This window comes from Poeciliopsis prolifica, unplaced genomic scaffold, assembly GCF_027474105.1.
Source record: "Poeciliopsis prolifica strain line A6 unplaced genomic scaffold, Auburn_PproV2 SCAFFOLD036, whole genome shotgun sequence".
NCBI lineage: Eukaryota > Metazoa > Chordata > Actinopteri > Cyprinodontiformes > Poeciliidae > Poeciliopsis > Poeciliopsis prolifica.
The window spans coordinates 3,707,386-3,727,583 of NW_026562411.1; the positions used below are offsets into that span (position 1 = coordinate 3,707,386).

Genomic DNA, 20,198 nt, shown 5'->3' on the forward strand with positions numbered 1-20,198 from the left:
GCTTTTTATTTATCTAGTTTCAAGTGCAAATGTCCTAGTACCCTTGAAATAAGATGAAACTAACTTGGAAGTCATTTTCCAGCAACATAGAGGAGCTTGTTTTTAGTAAATAATTCCTTAGTATTAATGAAAAAGTTCAAGCTCCACTGGCAGATTTTCTCACTGCCAGTCGAACTAATAGTTTATCAATATTAAAAAACAAACTCATAAATCTTGCTGAAAAGTCACTAATAAGTTAAATTTGTCTTATTTCTAATGTACTAAGATATTGGCAACCAGAAACTAGACCAAAAATACTTGGTGATATTTTTTTTTCTTTCATGTGTTTAATGAATTTATATCATGAGTTTGACTTAACTTGTTACAAAATAAAACGCATTTATCACAAACTAAAAGGAATCACACAATGTTACTTATTTCCAAACCAAATTAACAACACCCACCCAAAACGTTGAGATTAATTTTACTCAGGTCTTTTCCGACTTGGTTCATGACCTGGAACGTGTATTCCCCAGAGTCCAGTTTCTCCGTAGAAAGCACGTTCAGACTGGAGATCATCTGCGAGAAGGAGATCTTGTACTTCCCGGATGTGGCCAGCTCCATGCCGTCCTTGAACCACTTGGGAACGAGCTCTGGTGTTCCGCACACTTTGACCTCCAGGGCGGCCATGTCGCCTGCCGTCACGCTCAAAGTTTCAGGTTTATCCACAATCTTAGCAGGTTCTGGAAGGGGAAGGAGCAGGAGCAGAACATGCTTTTCATCAAATATGGACAAGACGCCGACTGACAGACAAGACTACGACGGCATATTGGGGCCATTATAAATAGAAACAGAGAAGGACAAAATTTCTGCCAAAATATCAGAAATTTTGACAATAATCTCAGATATTTTCTAGAAAAAAAAACATGAAAATTTCTGAGTTAAAAAAGTCAAATGTGCTAGAAAAAACCTCTAGATTTATCTCAGAAATTTTATGATGGAAAATTTAACATTTGAGAAAAAAACTAACATTTTCTAGAATAAATATGGAGATTTTTGAGGTACAAAAGTCAAATATTTTAAAATTGAGTAGAAGTTCTGAGTTTCAAAATTTTTGACTTTCGAAACTCAGAAATGTCCATGTTTTTGCTAGAAGATTAATCTCAATTTTTATTTCTGAAAAATTCCAACTTTTTAAGCTCTGAAATGTTTTTTTTTATTCTAGCAAATGTCAGAGATTTATTTAAAAATTCTGAATTTTTTTCCAACAGATTTTAAACTTTTTTGGAGCTTATCTCAGAAAAGTTTTCTGGAAATTTTCTGAGATTAAACTAAAGAGTAAAAACAAATCTAATACATTTTCAGCTGTTGGAGCTCACAAATGTTCAAGATTCTTCTAGAAAATCTCTCAGATTAAACTAAAATTTATTTTTCTTTGGAGTTCAGCGATCTGCTTAGTTTTTCTAGAAAACTTCTCAGATTAATCTCAAACTTCTCAGATTAATCTCAAAATATCTGAGCTTTTGGTGAAAATTTACTCCTTTCTTTTCTATTTACAATACACCGTCCAACAACACTGACAGAGAAAGAGAGAATTATACAATTACAAACCTAGGACAGTCAAGTTAGCGAAACAATCCACACTCCCAGCATCATTTCTGAGTTGGCAGGTGTATCTGCCTGCAACGCTTGCATCGGCCTTAAACACAGTAAGCGCCACCTGGTTGTTCTCAAAGGTGATTTTCCTGTTGTCACTGTCCCTGAGAATGTGATCCTTGTCCTGAACCCAGGACACAGTAATGGGTTCAGAGCCTCTAACTGTGGCCATAAGGGTCACCTCCTCTCCCAGCATCACTGTCATGTTGGACAGTTTCTCCACAAATGATGGCGGCTCTGAGGACAAAAACAGCGCAGAAAGTAGAGTGAGAAAAGGTGGCAGGAGTGGAGGGAGGGGGGTAAGGTAACCTGAACGCCCACGACTTTCAATACTGACCTCTGAGTTTAACCGAAGTGTGGCAGGAGTCACTTCCTACACTGTTTGAAACTTTGCACTCATACTCGCCGGCGTCTGAAGGCTCTATCCCAATGACATGCAGAGTGGCTGAACTCCCCTCACCCACCATCTTATACTTCCTGCTCTCCATCAGAGGTTTCCTGTCTTTGAACCAGGCCACCTGGAACGGAGCGGAACCGCTCATCTCGCAGTACAAGCTCACGTCCCTACCCATCAGCCCCTCAATGGGCTGGGGTACTTTCACAAATGCAGGGGGGTCTAAGAAAAGATCAGGAAACCATTACAGAGGCATGACGGGGGAAAATGAATCACAACTAAAAGCTCAAAGCTGACAGCTGTAACTGGAGTTTTAAGTGTTTTTGTAAAACTATGAAATCTCTGCGATGATCTGCGTTTTCACAGAGCATTTTTTGAATGATTCATCTGTCTCTAAATGTCTATAAATATTTACATTTCACTGAAATTAGCAAGCATGATGAGGCAATGACTCTTAGACTTAGTTCCAGTCTTTTGGTTTTGTTTCTTAGATCATTTCAGGAGTTTTTTCTGACACAGGCGTGCATAGTGAGTACGTTTCAGTAATTTTAAACAGAGCGATATTCTTCAGTTGCTTAGCTGTTAATTGTGATAATTTTGACTTCCAGTAACTGAACAGGAAAAGCTAAATGATACAAAATGAAATGGCAGTTTTGACAAACAAGTAGCCTTGTACTGCACATTATTTTAATTCAATAATTGGATGGAGCTTCATTTGTTTTAATTGGTCTTAAGTAATATAATAAAAACAAAATAAATTTTGGGGTTTAATTGGCTGTAACCCATAACAATCAGAATTTAAAAATTAAGTGAAATATTTCACTGTGTATGTTTAATGAATCTATAAATGAGTGTTTTAGGAAATACTTGAACTTCTTTCTAAATTACTGAGATGCACCTGAGGACCAAACTACTTGGTCTAAATGTAGTTTATTTGGTGGAAATCAGGACAAAATAAGGTTTACATATTAGAGCTACATAAGAAGCTTTAGTTTTAGTGAAGTTCAAAGTGTGTAGTTAGTGGAGGGAAAAACTGCTGATAGATCAGAGGAACTTATCTGGAAATTAAAAGAAAGTTGCGCTGTAAAAATGGAAAAGAATAAAAAATTTGACCCACAGTTAGTTGTTATGTTGAGAAACAATTATGTGTCTAAAGATAAAATGTTGGGTCCATGCATAAACTCAAGAGTTTAGATGGATTAAGGTAAATTTTGCTTCATGTTCAACATTTAGGAAAATCACAAGTGGGCGTTAACAAGGTCAACTTAAACAATTGTAACAATTAAAAAGGGGCTGCACAGTGGGGTAGCACAAAGAAGGATCTGGGTTTGAATCTTTGGAGGCCGTTTTGTAGAAATGATCTTGAATTAGAAGATTTAAGAAATTAATTATTGGCATGTTTACCTTTTGAAAGCTCAGTGTTGACTGGACCGTAGCCCAGATGATGTTAGAAGGTGTTAGGAAAATTTCTTGTGTTATTATTTAGTAAAAAAAAAAAAAAGGAATAAAGGACTTGTACGCTAAGCACTAAACTTAAGAATAAAAAAACTTACCAAATAGTTTTTAGTTTATAGTGAAAATATTCTAGTCTACTTGAAATAAGACTAAAGCTAATTCAAGTAGCTTTTTAGTAAGATGTGAGCTTGTTTTAAGTAAATTATTCTTGAATACTAATAAAAAGTACTAGCTCCACTGGCAGACTTGTTTCGTGTATAATATGGAGAAAATGTTGTGATACAAATGAAAAAAATTTGTCAATGAAACTGGTATTTTTTAAATCAATATTCAAGTATTATTGTCTTAAACCAAACAGCGATATCTTGCTAAAAAATTACTAATAAGTTAGTTTTGTCATATTTTAATTGTAATAAGATATTTACCCTAGAAATTAGACAAAAATACTTCATACCTTTTTGTGGATTTGCAGTGTGGATGTAGAATGAGTTTGAATCAGATGTTTAGGAAGTAGTGTTTGGTGAGTATGTAGTTAAGTACGGCTAGGATATGAAGGTTAGAGGAAATATGTTAGAATTGATTAAAGCATGTTTGCTAATAGATTGTGTCTCACTTCAGAAAAAGACTCAAGTGAAGTCAATCCGATTAATAATTAAAGTGAAGAAGAGCACTTCTGATGGTGGTTGCTCAGATTCAAGATGGAGATAAAGAGGAGTTGTTACAGATGTCAGCTTTCAATGTGAGCACCCAAGTATTAGAGGCTTGTTAGACGTCCATGGGAGGCTGACCTTTAACAGTAAGTGTGGTGCTGCAGCTCACACTGCCAGCATCATTCTGAGCTTCACAGGTGTAAACTCCATCATCATCATAGCTGCTGGACACCAGCTCCAGGGCAGCTACTGAGTCAACAAACGAGGTCCTGTAGTTGCCCCCATCCGAGACCTTGGTGTCGTGTTTGTACCAGGTCGTTTTCAGAGGGGCCGTGCCACGGACTTTGCACTCCAGGCGGAGTGATTCGTCGCGCTTTACAAACTTAGTGGCAGGGAGTTTCAGCACAAACTCAGGTGGTTCTGGAAGGCCGAAACACAGACAGACAATCAGCAACTGGAAGCAAACAGAACAGACAGTAACAAAACATACAAGCTGACAATCATGAGCTAGCAGTGAATGCAATGCAAAGACCAGACACATTTTGATGAACTACATTCTGAGTGAACAGAATCACTGCACTATAAAATAGGAAGGATGGGTTTAGCTGGAGTATGAGATGAAGAATTGATACAAAAAATTGTGAGTCCCAACCTTTGACAGTCAAATCTGCACTACAGCGCACAGAACCAGCATCATTGCTGACTTGGCAAGAGTAAATTCCACTCTGAGCAACGGCCACTGAGTAGAGCTCTAAGAAGCAGGACGTTTCATCCACGCCTGTGAAACATGTTGGCCCGGTCATGAGCTCCGTGTCGTCCTTAAACCATTTGACCGTAAAGGGTGGCGTACCCATAAACGTGCTTTTGAAGCGAACTGTGGCATTGGGCAGAGCCGCCTGTGACTCAGGCAGCAACAAAAAGCTGGGAGGCTCTGAAGGCAAGACAATGAACCGGGTTAAAGAGGTACTCACCTTTGTTTTCAGTACATTATGACCAGTCAAACTGAAGAGCAGTGTCTGACCTTTGACCCTGAGGAATCCACTACATTCACAGCTCCCAGCAGCATTGGTCAGTTTGCAAGAATACGACCCAGCATCAGGTCTTTCAAGCTGTTCGATTTCCACAGACACAGAGTTGTCCTGCTGGATCAGTTTGTGTTTGATACCACTGGAGATTTTACTCCCATCTTTCTGCCACTCCACAGAGATTGGGAGGGAACCGGATATTTTACAGCAAATCTGAACAAATGAGCCCAGAATCTCCTGCATTTCTACCAGTGGTTTGATGAAGCTTGGAGGAATTACTTGCTCTGTCACCAAAACAGGAGTAAGAAGGTCAATATAATTTAATCAGTGTGTAGCTGATGTAGCTCATTTGTTGGGATGAATACCAACCTAGTACAACCACTTTAACTTTGCAGGAGCAGCTGCTAATGTGGTTTGACACCTCAAACACATACTCTCCTTCATCTGTTTTCTGTGCTCCCTGAATCTTTAGGCTGCTGATGTTGTTCTCAAAGATAAGCTTGTGCTGCCTTATGGACTGAAGTTCCTTGCCATCTTTCATCCATCTCACCTTGAGCTCAGGCGAGCCTTTCACCTTACAGTCCAGACTGACCGGATCTCCAACTGTTACCTTGATTTCCTCAGGTTTCTCTAAGATCTGAGGGGGTTCTACAATGCAGAGCAAAGTCAGGATTAAATTGATTCCTTGCTTTAATAGTCATTCACCAACCATTTAATAGGTACATCCTTTCTATTGCATGTGAATTTGATACTTTTAGGATGGCGAAGTCTCCTTGTATGGCCTAACATGCCTGTTGATACCAGACCGGCCCATCTGAGTATTTTGGAAACTGGTGAATTTCATAAAATGGTCCAAAAAAGACAGCAGCTGATGTTATTATAGAAGAATGAGAATACTAGAAATGCAACAGTAGTCCAAACCTACTTGATCTAATTAGGACAGTGGTTCTAAATCCTTGTCTTCAGGACTCTTCACTGTGTTGTATGTTTTTGTGGGTTTTTTTCCCTTTTACACATCTTAAGTGAATTATTGACAGGTTTCTGTAACACTTAAAAACCCAATCACTTCCAGTGTATCAGAGCATTTGTGCATTAAAAAACATAAAATACAATGGGTCCTGGGGACTAGGTTTGATAACCCCAAAACCTAAGGTATCTGGAATATTATGTACAATGTATGAACAATGGGACCAAATTTGATATGGCAAGAGAACACCAAATTTGTCGCCACTCCTGCCAACTAAAAACAGTAAATTGACACTGCAAATTTCAAAATTAAACAATAAAAGATGGAAGGAATGTTCCGCTATTAGAGATGTGATATTCAAATGGTAGGGTGAAAATTTGACCCCAGAAAATTATTATATGGATTGTATGAATGGGTAAGGCTGGTGATGGAATTGTAAAATTAGGACATTTCTGACGCCCAGTGCTAGCAAGGTGTACATAATAAAATGGCTTAGTAAGTATTAAAAGTATGGAGAAAGGATTGTTGGTTCAGCAGATTACCTTGAACTGTGAGCGTGGCAAAGCATTTATCCTGCCCAGCTTCGTTTATCACCTGGCAGCTGTATCTACCTCCATGAGATGCTTCACAGGCAGAAATCCTGAGAGTCGCCATATTGTTTTCAAAAGTTCTCTCAATCTTTGGATCCTCCAAAATCCAGCTCTCATCTTTTTGCCATTGAACAGAAAGAGTTGGAGAACCTACAACAACACACTGAAACTGTGCCAGTTTACCAAGGACAGTTACACTGTCCTCAATCCTCCTGGTAAAGGCTGGAGGTTCTATTGAAAAAAATAATGTGAAGTTAGCGGTTTTCACTCCAAAAACTAAAAATAGGGGGCTTTTAAATCTAAAGAAACCAACCTTTGAGGCTTAGAGTTGTCTTACAAGTGCAGCTTCCAACCTCATTAGCTACAGTACATTGATATTCACCCACATCTACACCATCACATCTGTGGATCTCAAGGGTCAAAGTGTCATTCATCTGGGAAAAACCATGTTTTGCACTGGGCTTGATCTCTTTTCCATCTTTGTGCCAGGTTATCTCAAATGGACCTGTTCCGGCAACCTGGCACTCAAAAGATGCTGTTGAACCCTTCACAACATCAGCTGGAGAAAGTTCTTTAATAAAAATTGGCGGTTCTGAGACAAAAGAAGAAAAACTATCATATAACTTAACCTAAAGAGGTAATTCTCTAGTAAATATTTGATGCTATATGTGTTTAGCCACAGAATTATAGTGAGTTAGGTCCATTAGGTCATTTATCTTCAAAGAGATATCTACTAAATATGCTTAGTTCTCAGTAAGGAACAAAGCATGAAAAACTTTCTGCCAATTTAACTTTAAGAATAACTTCCTAGTGTTCAGATTCTCAAAGCTCCAGCCCAACAAACCTTTCACTTTGAGGTCCATGCTGCAGCTCTCACTGCCAGCCTCATTACGAGCCTCACAGTAATAAAGGCCACCGTCCTTAGTTTCAGCCCCGCAAACCTCCAGAGTAGCCACAGAATTTACAAAGGCCATCTTGAAGCGATCACTGGCGCTGATCTCAGAGCCCTCCTTGAACCAATAGATGTCTATTTCAGGTGTGCCAGTCACCTGGCACTCAAACATTTTGCTTTGCCCGGGACGCACTACGGACACACGGTCCGGTGTCCGAGTGAACTTAGGAGGCTCTGAGAAGTAGAATAAACAGCCAAATGAGCTGTGGTATAAATAATCTGCAGAAACTATAATGATGAGGACAACTGGGACTTAACATGAGAGATATTATGAGAATTTTCCCTTGAACTACTTTCAAATGGTTTCAGACCCATGATTCTCAAACTGTGGTATGTGCATGATTTGTGGGAATTTGGACTGGATTAAAAGCATTCAGAAGAAATGTTGGTTTTAATCAATTGTGAGGTAAACATGAATGTAGTAACTGTTATGTAAATAGACATCAGCAATCAAATCAATGTGCTTAATGACTATAATAACTAACAGCAAGTTTGTCAACATTTACTTAGTTGATACTTGTTATAAAAATATTGAGAACCACTGGTCTAAGTGAGTAAAGCATGACTATTCAGAACCAGCAACTACAATAAAAACAAAACAAAAATTACAATCTGTAAACAAATTAAAATGTGCATCTGCAGGAGAGTCATATATAAATTTATAGTTAAAACCTTTGACGAAAAGCGTTGCTTGGCAGGAAGTGGATCCCACATCATTCTGAATTTCACACACATAGTCTCCGGAATCTGAGCTCTTAGCAAAGAAAAGCTCCAACGAGCTGGATGTGTTGTCTTTAACCACAGAGCAATCAGCACTTGATAAAATCTCTTTCTTGTTTTTAAACCATTTGATGTTCAGTGGTGGTGTGCCAGAAAGCAGTACGTTAAACTGGACCTTTGATCCAGGTAAAACATTCATGGATTCAGGCTTTTCAAGAATGCATGGTGGTTCTGAAAGAGAGAAGCAAACCACTGCTTGTGAAGAGAAGCCAAAAATCCTCTCAGTTAACATTTGTTTTCTTTTCTGCTGGAATAAAACAAGACAAATCAACCATTTCAGACCTTTTACAAACAAGATGCCTGAACACTGGACTGTCCCTGCTTTGTTTTTGGCGATGCATGTATAACTTCCACCATCTTTAAGGTGAAGATCAGAGATTTCCAGGCAAGCAACATTCTCAAAGAATGTACATTTATGTCTATCATCAGCCTGGATCTCCTTCTCATCTTTGTACCACTGGACAGTAATCGGTAGGGAGCCTGACACAAGGCATTCCAGATGAGCAAATGATCCTTTAATACCTTCTGTTTGCTTCAGTTTTCTTGTAAAGGATGGAGGAATTACTTGATCTGACATGGATAACATAAAAAACAAGTGTTACAAGTTACAAATTTGGATGAAAACAAGCAAAGTTTACTTTAGCGTTACCCATGCACATTAAGCACTGACCAAGAACGGTGAGCGTGGCCTCGCAAGAACTTTGTCCGACATCATTAGAAATCTCAAAGATGAATTCACCACTGTCAGTTTTCTCAGTTTTGAGAATCTTGAGCACAGAGCTGGTGTCTGTGGTCTGTACTTTAAATCTCTGGCCTGAGGTCAGCTCCTTGCCAGCCCTAAGCCATTTGGCCTTCAGTGGTTTTGTCCCAGAGAACCTGACCTCAAGTGTGGCCGGATCCCCCTGAGTCACACTGATGGACTTAGCCTCTTCTGTGATCTTAGCTGGTTCTGATATGTGAAGAAGAATGTATTTTAAAGAGAAAATTAACATTTCAAGAAAACCATGTGGTTCTTATTTACTTCCCAATCTTATTTAATCCCAATCTGTTCCCTTCTACGAAACACTTGGACCTATCTAATCTAATCTACACAACCTAGCATGTTGTGTAGATGTCTATTTTTTTCCAATAAGCAGTGGTTGATGGTTGAACCCAATGCTATATGCTAAAATGTTGTATGTTGAGATGGTTTTTAGAGATCTGATCAATAGCTATTCGGGCAATTACCTAAAGGAAAACTGTATAACAAATACTGACATCTAGTGACAAAGTTAAAAAGAATATGAATTATTTAGATTTGGATATAAATTGGACTGTTTGTCCTGCAAATTGCCTTGACATGAAGTTTGAACGAGATTGTTGCTATATAAAAACATCTGAAATTAGTTATTGCTATACAACTTTAGGTTAAATGTGAAGACATTGGCTGTTTCAGTGAAACCTCTTGCTTGTTATTGTATTGAAATATGAATGACTTTAAAATTGTAACTATAAATTGAGAGCACAAACCAAAATTAAAAGGTTTAACTAACCTTTAACTGTCAGAACAGCAGAGCATGTCTGGCTACCAGCTTGATTCTGTGCCTGGCAGGAGTATTTTCCTCCATGTTTATTCTGCAATCCATTTATGTGCAACAGGACAGTCTTGTTCTCATACGAAATATTAACATTTTCAGCTTCCTTGAGCTCATGGTTGTCCTTTAGCCAGGTCACAGTAATGGGCTCAGAGCCCTTCAGTGTGCATTGGAGAGAAATATCACTCCCCACCAATGAACTGACATTTTCAAGCTTTTTTACAAAAGACGGTGGTTCTACAAGTCAAAAATGGTATATGAACATTATGAGCTTGAAAGTTGTTGACTAATGATTAAAGTTTTGGACAGAATACAGGTGCATGAAACCAACCTTTGAGTGTCACTTGACATTCACAGGTTGACATCCCCACTTCATTCTCAACAGTGCACTGGTACAAGCCAACATCTCCAGCCTCGACCGCCTGCACTTGCAGAGCCACCAGATCTTCTTTCACTGTGACTTTGTGTCTTTTGTCATTTCTGATTGCTTTGGCGTTTTTGTAAAATGACACAGTGAAAGGAGCAGAGCCAGAGACTTGGCCCTCCAACATCATCTCAGAACCTTTCACAACATCTTTGGCCTCCAAGCTACGTACAAACACCGGTGGTTCTAGAAGACAGTAATGATGTCGGTCAGTGAGCAGAAGACAGGACTGAATAAGTCTAATACAAAGTTTATAATAAACTTTGACTGAAAGTTAAACATTAAATTATCTTTACTAAGATAATTTGACCAATTAACCAAAGAAATTCAGGAGACCTTCCTGTAGATGAACCAACCTTTGACAGTAACTGTACTGCTGCACCGATCACTGCCTGCTTCACTTGACGCAACACAGACATAATCGCCACTGTCCCCAGTTGCACAGTTCAATATTTCAAGAGTTGCTTCTACATCAGACACACTGATTGTATATTTAGGACTGGAACTGATCTCCATCTCATCCTTAAACCATTTGAAACTGATGGACGGACTGCCTGACACTTTGCACTCCAACCTGGTGGAGATGCCACTTGTGATGAGCTTGGTTGCATCAAGCTTTTGTACAAACACAGGAGGTTCTGGGAGAAGAGGTTAACATTCATTAGATGATACAAGGCTTGTTAGTCAATTCACTGTCAGGGTTTTAAGGATGCAGTTATAATGAGGACAAGAACCTTTCACAAAGAGGACTGTGGAGCAATCCACTTTTCCAGCATCGTTGGACACTTGGCAGGTGTATTTAGAGGAATCACTGGGTTTCACAGAGTGAAGGTCCAGAGTGCTGGAAGAAGCATCGTTTTTTATAAAATAAATGCCTCCAGTTACAACCTCTTTTTCCTCTTTGAACCATTTAACAGCCAAAGGAGCAGTTCCAGTGAAGGCTGCCCTAAAGGAGACTTTGGCTCCTGGTATAACATCCTGGTTTTCTGGTTTCTCTGTGAACACTGGGGGCTCTGGAAGCCAGCAACAAAAAACAAAAAGTCTTGTCATGTTAACATGAAATTCTTCAAATATCACACAAGAGAAAGAAAGGGAAAGTAAGACAAAGATTTATAACCTTTGACGTAGAGCGTGCCACTGGTTTCTTTAAAGCCAGCCGAGTTGGTGGCTTTGCATTTGTAAACTCCAGAGTCTGCCTTTTCCAGCTGACTGACTCTCAGTGTGGCAGAGCTATCTTTGAACTCCGATTGAAATTTGGCTCCGATCTCTATTTCCTGGTCATCTTTGAACCAAACAATGGTCATGGGTTGGGACCCAGACACCCTGCAGTCCATGGACACATCATTACCAATGTTGCCGTCAACTCTTTTCAGGGACTTGGTGAAAGTTGGAGGCATTATCCGATCTGGTAGTTTAAAAAAAGCACTTTTAAATGCTGTTGTGTTTTATTGTTCATAGGTAAAAATAGTTGTTTTCTAATAACCTGGTACACAGAGTCCTTCATAATGTTTGTTTTTCTAAGCTTCCCACTCTTTGCTGTATGAAATTCTTAATCCAACATTTCAGACATGCTTAAAGTGAAAATTCCAGCTCTCCCAAGTAGAAAGCATAACTTTTAAATCACAGTCAGGTTGTTTTGGACAACTGGTTTTCCAGATACTTGTCATTGCTCGGCTAAGTTTCATTGCTTTTTAGTCAAGCAATTATAAAACTCAAAAGCAAAATCAAATGTGCAGAATCTCATGTAGAAGAAGATCTGACCTGGTGGGACAAATCTTCACTAAGAAGAATCATCACTTTGGTAATGTAAGTGAACATTTGAGGATCAGTCTGCAAAAGGGAGCTGTCAGAAACTACTGTCCACAGACAGTTGCCACTAATGCATTTATCTAAAATTGGCTCATGGGACTTGGGATCAGGAAGAAAATCCTAAAAGCTCTCCCTTTCTTCAAAGAAGGTTTTCAGCCCATTTTGGAGGATCCCAAAGTGTTCTTACGGCAGTAGGGATACATCGTCTCTCCAGGGATTTTGTGTCTCCTCACAAAGGAAAGTGCAAGGGTAGAGAGCTAACTGACTGGATAGGTGCCTGCATTACTGCAGAAGAGACTTTTATCTATCTATCTTCTTCCTGATCCGTCCTACAGTCTCTCAGCAACAAGACACAAAGATACATGAACTCCAACACAATCCAGGAGGAACAACTTATTTAGATCACAGTTGAAGTTCAATGGAAAAAGATTCAGGAGAAAATGAGAATATGTGTTAAAAAATCTGATTGTTTATGTGGGATCTTGTTCCAAGAGTGAGACTGTTTTGCAAAATATCCAAATAGGTTTGGATAGATCCTCAGAAACAATATTGAATATGTTAATCATGTCTGAATTGTTTTACACTGACAATCAGAGTGTAAATTTACAGAAAAGTGGATCAATGCCCCAAACATTATGGAGGACCCATTTATTGTACATAATTTGCAGTGAGCTAACCTAAGACAGTGACTGAGCATGTGCACTGGTCTTTCCCGACTTTATTGGACACTTCCATCTTGTACTCCGAAGTGTCTCCTTTCTCTGCTGTCAAAATTTTCATGGTGGCTACGTGGTCCTTCAATGTCATCTTGTATTTCCGCCCACTTATCATTTCCTTCCCGTCTTTGAACCACTTCACTTTCAGCTCTGGGCTTCCAGAGATTGTACACTCCAATGTGGCCGAGTCTCCTGCAGTCACACTAATAGACTCTGCAGGTTCTATAATTCTAGCAGGTTCTGTTGTAAGACAGATTAAGTGGTTATTAACAAGAAGAGTTTCGGACCTGTATACAATGACATCTGCATCAAAGATTTTCCCTGACCTTGCACAGTCAGAGTGGCTTCACATTTTTGCTGCCCAGCCTCGTTTTCTGCTTGGCATGAGTACTTGCCACCGTGATTGATGGCCACTGCTGTTATAGAAAGACTTGCAACATTGTTCTCAAAAACCATCTTGATATTTGGATCATCATCTCTAAGTATTTCAGAGTCTTTCATCCATTTAACAGTTATGGGAGCTGAGCCCTTTATGGTTCCTTGTAGCTTCACTGCATTTCCCAACACTGCTGTAACACTTTCAACTCTCTTTGAGAAAGATGGTGGCTCTACAAAAACATGCAACACGTTAAAATCTGAGTTTCAGGTGCAGCAGTAATTCTCAGCCTTTAACGGGTTTACCAACCTTTCAGTTTAGCTGAGGCCTTGGTGGTTACCTTCCCCACATCGTTGGAAATGACACACTGATAATCTCCAATGTCTGCACTTTCAAAGGTCTGGATCTCTAGCCTTGACAGAGAGTCTTGGGAGATGATTTTATATTTCTGATCACCTGTGATGGGCTTCTTATTTTTTAACCAGCTGATTTCAAAAGGAGCCGTTCCTGCAATCTCACACTCCAGCTGAGCTGCTGCACCTTTCACAGCATCTATGGTCTGTAGCTCTTTTCTAATGGATGGAGGCTCTGAATGTCAAAAGATTAAAGTGTGTGGGGTTAAAACTAATATTTTCTGAACTGAACACAGAGAATCATATAAGTCTTTCTCAGAACAAACCTTTAACAGCAACCACAGTGCTGCAGCTCTCACTACCAGCATCATTCGACACCTCACATGTATAACTTCCACTGTCTGTCACCAGAAGATTTAATATTTCCACAGATGCAACTCCGTTCTTAAAGGTGATTTTATATTTCTCTCCATCACTAAGCTCTCTGTCATTCCAGAACCAGTGGATGTGAAGTTCAGATGATCCTTTAACGCTGCATTGTAAACGTGCAGTTGCACCCTGCTTCCAGGTAAACTTAGGCTCCATTTTCCTGACAAAAGCAGGGGGTTCTGAAAGAGTGTTTGGAGACACTGAGGCTTAAAAACATTGTCAAAACAGACACAGAAGAACATAGGCAAAAAACAAAAACAAAGACAAAAGCCAAAACAAAGGACAACATTGCAACACATTAGCAGCAGCTTGCAGTTCGGATAGACCACCAAAAGTTTTTACCAGCAGTGATCACCTGCAGGTTCTTACCTTGAACTGTTACCATAGCCTCACAGGATGAGCTCCCAGCCTCATTTGTGGCTGTGCAAACATATTTCCCAGAGTCCTTGAGCTTGGACTTGGGAATTTCAAGAACTGCCACCTTATCCTCAAAGGACATCTTACAGTCCATGCTCAGGTGGACTTTTTTGCCATCTCTGGTCCAGGTGACGGTCACCGCAGTGTCCTCATCCACCTGGCACTCCAGTTTTAGTGGGTCATTGACAGCAGCTGACGTTGGTTCAAAGGTCCTAACAAAGCTGGGCTTTCTTATAACTGTAAGCTCTGTGGTAAAAGTAGCAGTGCCGACACTGTTGGAGGCCTTGCACAGGTATACTCCCTGATCAGTCAACTCAAGACTTTTAATGTGAAGAGAATACTTGTTCTTTTCACTTTTTATGACATAATTCCCTTTAGATGCGATGGCTATGTTGTCCTTGTGCCAGACAACCTCCATTGGTGAAGATCCAGTGAGTGAGCACTGGAGAACAGCTTGTTTGCCCACAAATAAGGTCATTGGCTCTGGTTTTGAAACAAACACTGGTGGATACATCTCTATGGAAAGCAGGTAGACATACAAAGCGTTTAATGAGTGGCAAAAAAAAAAAAACACACACACACATCAGAAACAAACCGAACTTTCCATCTTAGTGAGGGATGTGGATTCAACATTGAGGATATTTTAAACCTCTGCATAAACATGTTGGGTCAGAATCAAACAGCGCCTTCCAAACCATAATGAGTCACATTAACACAGAACATGAATATAATTCTCTCTCTCTGCCTCCAACACATACATGCATAGAAAATTAAAAAGATTCCCACTGGGATCTTACCAGTCACGATGAGCGAGGCGGTGCAGCTATCGAAGCCCTGCTGGTTTGAAGCTTTGCAGGTGTATTCACCGCTGTCAGCCTTCACAGGATTCAGGAGCTCCAGTGAAGACCCTGTGTGGCGGCTGATGATCCGGTATTTCTCACTCTGTTTGATTTCAATGTTAGATTTGTACCACTTGAAGGTCACGTTCAGTGCATCCTCGGTCTCACAGTCGAACTTTGCATGGCCTCCAACGTTGATCTCTACAGGGTTGATTTTCTGCCTGAAAACAGGTGGCACTGAGGCACACACAGACAGTGAAACAGAGATGTTAGCTATGACATCCACAGCTTTTGATGTAAGTAAAAAAAAAACTGACAGGAGCATCAGGAGCATGAAAGGTGGAATGTACAGAAATGGTGGAAGGCAATTCAGCAGTGACTGTGGAGGAGAAAAAGAGCAGGAACATTAGCCCCATGTTTTCACAGAAGGTTCTCATGGGGCTAGGGTTCCAGTTGAAAAAAGGAAAATCTTTGTGAAAATGATGCAATGCCAAGTTTAAACCCTCAAACATGCAGAAAGACTGGCAATGTAGCAAGAGTGGACCTAAAAGGACAGACCAACCTGTTGATTCTTGCATGCCACAGTGATCCTAAAAAGGCTGTGAAGTGTCCCAAAGACCAGTGACCATGAGAATCAATACTGAAATATGGTAATAAACTACAGGACCACAAGTGGTCGTTGCATGGCCTTGATGGCCCTGGTCTTTAGGACATAAAGATCAAGAAATGATGTGGAACAAACAAAACACAGTGAGTTAGTACAATCCAGTGTCCATGCAGAACCCGAACAATGCTCATGCTGAGCTATGAAATGGATATAAAATCAGAGTGATAAATACAAAGTACTTAAATGAGAGACGCTTGGAATGAAGAAATTCATGTGAATTATTAGTTGCTAATAGAAAATGAATGGGTGAATAAATGGTACATATATTTCTTCTGTTAGCAAACCTCTTGGGACCACAGTGAGTCTTGAAGATGTTGTTGTCCTGCCGGCTTCATTTTCAGCCTCACAAACATAATCTCCTTGATGTCTCTCCTTGACAACTTTGTTGATAACCAGTGAGTATGTGTCATGATCTTTGAAACACTTGAACTCTTTGCCAGATTTCACCAATTGGCCATTAAAAAACCAGCTTACTTTTGTTGTAAATTTAATGGTTGTAATAAAAGTGACTTCACTATCTTCTTCAATAGCTAAGTCCTGTAGGGAGGTGACTATTTCAGGGTATTCTCTCTGCTCTGGTCGGGATAATGTGACTTCTTCTTTGAAGAGCTCTTCCCTGTGCTCCTGCTGCATGCTTACATCCAGTGTTTGCTTAGTAGGAATGGTGGCAAGAGGCAGAGCAGTAGTGACAAAAGCAGTTCCCACTTCTTTTTCTTCACTTTCTACCATTACAGACCTCATTTCTTTTCTTGATACCTGAACCGACTGTTCAAAGGCCACCTGAGTCTCTGTGGTTATCTTGGTCTTAGATGAAATAGACTTTTCCACCTTCGCTGTCTTGGATTTTTGAACTACAACTTGCCCCTCTTCTGCAGCACATTCAACTGTGACATCAGACTCAATCTTAAGTGCAGCAGCCTGAGATTTTGCAGCTGTGAAATCTACTGTACTTTCTGCCAAATGCACGGACTCTACCATTGTAGAAAGCAATTTCTCTGACCTGGCTGAGGAAACATGAGCCCTCTGGGGTTTGTCTAGCTGCATGGTGCCTGGTTGCTCTGAGGTAAGAACATGAGCCTCCTGGTACACAATAGAGTGGAACGCTGCCTGTAGTTCGGTCCTGAGATCAGCCTTTTGTGGGTATTCACCTTCAAAAGCTAGCGTGATCTCCAAAGGGGCACCTGTTGTTGTAATCAGATATGTAAACATAGAGCGTTTGGGTTCTCGCTGAACTTTGACCTCCTGCACTTCCACAGCCTGTAACTTTCCAACTACATCAGCCAGTAGGACTGGCTGGTCACTGGCAACAGCAGACTGCAGTGCCTCTCTGAGCTGATGCCGTATATTTAGACTGGAAGGTTTAGGGATTTGAATCACAAACATCATCTCTTTGGGGAGAGCAGTACTGTCTTTGGATTCTGATGCCATAAGGGATAGTTTTGGTTGTGTGCTGACTATAACTTTAGTAGACTCAGATTTGGAGATCTCTTGAGAAAGCTCCCCTGTCAACACTCGCTTCTCATCCATCACTATCGACTGCCTCACGGACTGACCCTCCTGGATCTGAACAGCAAAGTCTTGTTCTGCTGCCTCCAGAGAGATACTGCTCTCAGTGGAGATCTCCTTCTCTTCAATCTGGACTGGTTCAGTGGGCATTTTAGGCTCTATGATTGTTAGACACTTAAACTTGTCCACACCTGACAGAGTTTCTGTGTGACCTTCTTCTAAGACATGACTGTCTGCTACACTGGTGAGATGCATCACATTCCAGCGATCTTCTTTCTGAACTAAAGCTTTCTGGTGCTTGAGATCAACAGTAATGGGGGTCTCCTTTGGCAGCTGCATGGGCTGGTAGGAAACCTGGAGGATATTCTGAGGCTTGGGCTCAGTTCGAATGTTAGACTGAACCCCGGTCACTGACAAGTCTAGCTCTGCATGGTAATCTGCTGTGAGTTCTCGTCTTTCTTCTAAGACAGCTGCATGGCTCCTTGATTTTTCATGCTTTTGTGTTGCTACCTGTTCATCAGGCTTTTCATCTGTGAAAACACCTTCTTTAGGCAGCACCTCTACAGGCATTATTGACTGGAGATGCAACACAGTCTGAGGCTCTTTTTGGGGTTGAATGGCTATCGAACTGGCCTTAGCTTCAAACTCTGATATGTCTTCACAAAAAACAATTCTTTGTTCATCTTGACTGACAGTGTGCAACAGGGTGGGACTCTTCCTGGTATCTGCCTGCTCAGGTGCTGGTTTTTCAGAACTGAAGCTCTTTTCAGATGAAAGGAGGTCTTGGTCTGAGATGACCTGCAGGTGCAGTACCTTCCCACTTTCTACATGTGACTGAACAGTCACTGCCCTGTCCAAACATGGCAGTTCTTTAGTTGGTTCAGCCTGCAGTATTTGCCTTTCTTCAGCATTTAAAGCTGCCTTCATTATTCTGTCTTTGGAAAGCTGAGCTGTTTCTTCAGCAGGCATCTGCATCAAGAACCCTGTCTCCTTAGAAAGAGTTTGTTTGGACTCACTGATTGAGGCTAAAATGGGCCGACGCTCTTCTTTCTTAATGGTGGATTTGACAGCAGATTCTGCTGTTGATAGTTCAGCTGTGTGGCCTTCTTCCATTACTTGTTTCTCTGTAGACTGAGCTGAATATAAAATTTTAATACCTTCCTTCACACTGTAGCTCTTCTCTTGCTGTTGTCCAGGGATATCCTCAGATTTCTCTCTTACAATAGAAAGTTGCGACTCCACCTGATGCCCGCTGACCAAGTGTTTGGGTTCGGAGGTGGGTTTAACTTTAGCAGGCTGCCTGTCATGCAGAAGCTCTGTGCTGACGGTTGAAAGAGGGATGAGTTCCTCTGCCACGGCAGACATTAATTTTGATTGTTTTTCTCTAGCCAGCTGCAGTTCAATTACCTCAGGACTCTGAATGCGGTCACAGTGCTGCTCTGTGACGCCCTGACTCTCTTCTACAGAGGATGTAAATGCTGCCATGTGAAGCTGCTTCCCAGGAACAGCTGATGCCTGAGGCGGGTGAGTGGGAACCACAGAAACCCTCTCCTCTATCTCATGAGTCTGAAGCACAGCTGCCTGTTGGGTCAGTGTCTCACGATGGATGGTTGCAGCAGAGATGTCAACCTCCCCAAGCGAGGCCACCTGCTCACTAGGAATGATCTTCCTGTCTTCGGTACCAATGGTATAAACCATTTGATCTGACCGGGTTTTGTCCTGGCCTGGAAGACTGACCTGATACAGACGAGACTCTGTTGCCTGGTCAGACACCGACACCTTATAGGACTTTTTATGAACCATAGTTAGCTGCTCCTCTTTGTGTGAAACAGAGACTGACTCCCTAAACACAACAAGCTCAGCACTACAAGTTGCCTCACCAAACTGGTTGGAGGCTTTACATGTGTATAGGCCACTGTCTTCCTGTTTGACGCTCTTGATATTGATAAGGCCAGATCCATCTGGGTTGGTTACTATGATGCAGTTTCTGCTGGGCTGAATTTGGAAAGCCCCTTTCAACCATTTCACATCAGGAATTGGATCTCCTGTGGTTTTATAATTAAAATAAACCTCCCCTCCTTCTGAACATCTAACAGGTTGAATCTGAACAGTAAATGTAGGTGGCTGACCTGTGACCTTAAACATTTTCTCCACCCACCTCTCTGCCTGGCTGATGTCAGGCTTTTTCACTTCTAGGTATGTGGAGCATGTTGTCTGCCCAAACCTGTTGGTGGCAGTGCAGGAGTATTCACCCTCATACTCAGATGTAACTTTAGTGATCACCAATGTGTACTCCTCCTTTTCCTCTATCAGCCTGTACGCAGAGGAGCTTTTTATCACCCTACCATTGCGAGACCACTGAACAATCGGCTTTGGAAAGCCGGACACCTTGACCGTAAATCTGGCTGTTTCCCCTGAGCTTATGGCTGCTGGGGATAGCTGGCTGAGAAAAACTGGCTTTTCTTTTTTCTTCTCGAAAGTCGAAGAGTAACGTTTGGGTTCTGGCTTGAGTTCAAGTGTTTTAGATTTCTGTGGTAACTGGACACCAGTGTAGAAGGTTTCCTCTCGTTCTTCCACAGTGGTGATGGTGGTGCTAGAACGCTCTGTCGGAAAATATTGAGCAATACTGAAAACAATGTC

General features: G+C 40.9%; 1 protein-coding gene across 6 annotated transcripts in view; it reads right to left on the reverse strand.

Annotated features, from left to right (window-relative positions):
- Positions 1–20,198, reverse strand: part of ttn.2 (titin, tandem duplicate 2) — a 202,484-nt gene that overhangs the window by 135,544 nt on the left and 46,742 nt on the right. For 2 of the 6 annotated variants that reach the window (XM_055052998.1, XM_055052999.1), the window contains exons 38-40: positions 16,337–20,161; positions 15,344–15,622; positions 444–722 (exon numbers count right to left, since the gene is read on the reverse strand). In XM_055052998.1, coding sequence (XP_054908973.1) covers positions 444–722; positions 15,344–15,622; positions 16,337–20,161 — 4,383 coding nt within the window. Of the gene's footprint in view, positions 1–443; positions 723–1,590; positions 1,873–1,972; positions 2,252–4,272; positions 4,555–4,786; positions 5,066–5,155; positions 5,444–5,528; positions 5,808–6,668; positions 6,948–7,029; positions 7,309–7,560; positions 7,843–8,340; positions 8,620–8,730; positions 9,019–9,118; positions 9,398–9,980; positions 10,260–10,353; positions 10,633–10,802; positions 11,085–11,180; positions 11,460–11,563; positions 11,852–12,932; positions 13,212–13,297; positions 13,580–13,656; positions 13,936–14,026; positions 14,336–14,498; positions 15,063–15,343; positions 15,623–16,336; positions 20,162–20,198 lie in introns of all 6 variants that reach the window. The other 4 variants (XM_055052995.1, XM_055052994.1, XM_055052996.1 and 1 more) reach the window with 4 other exon arrangements.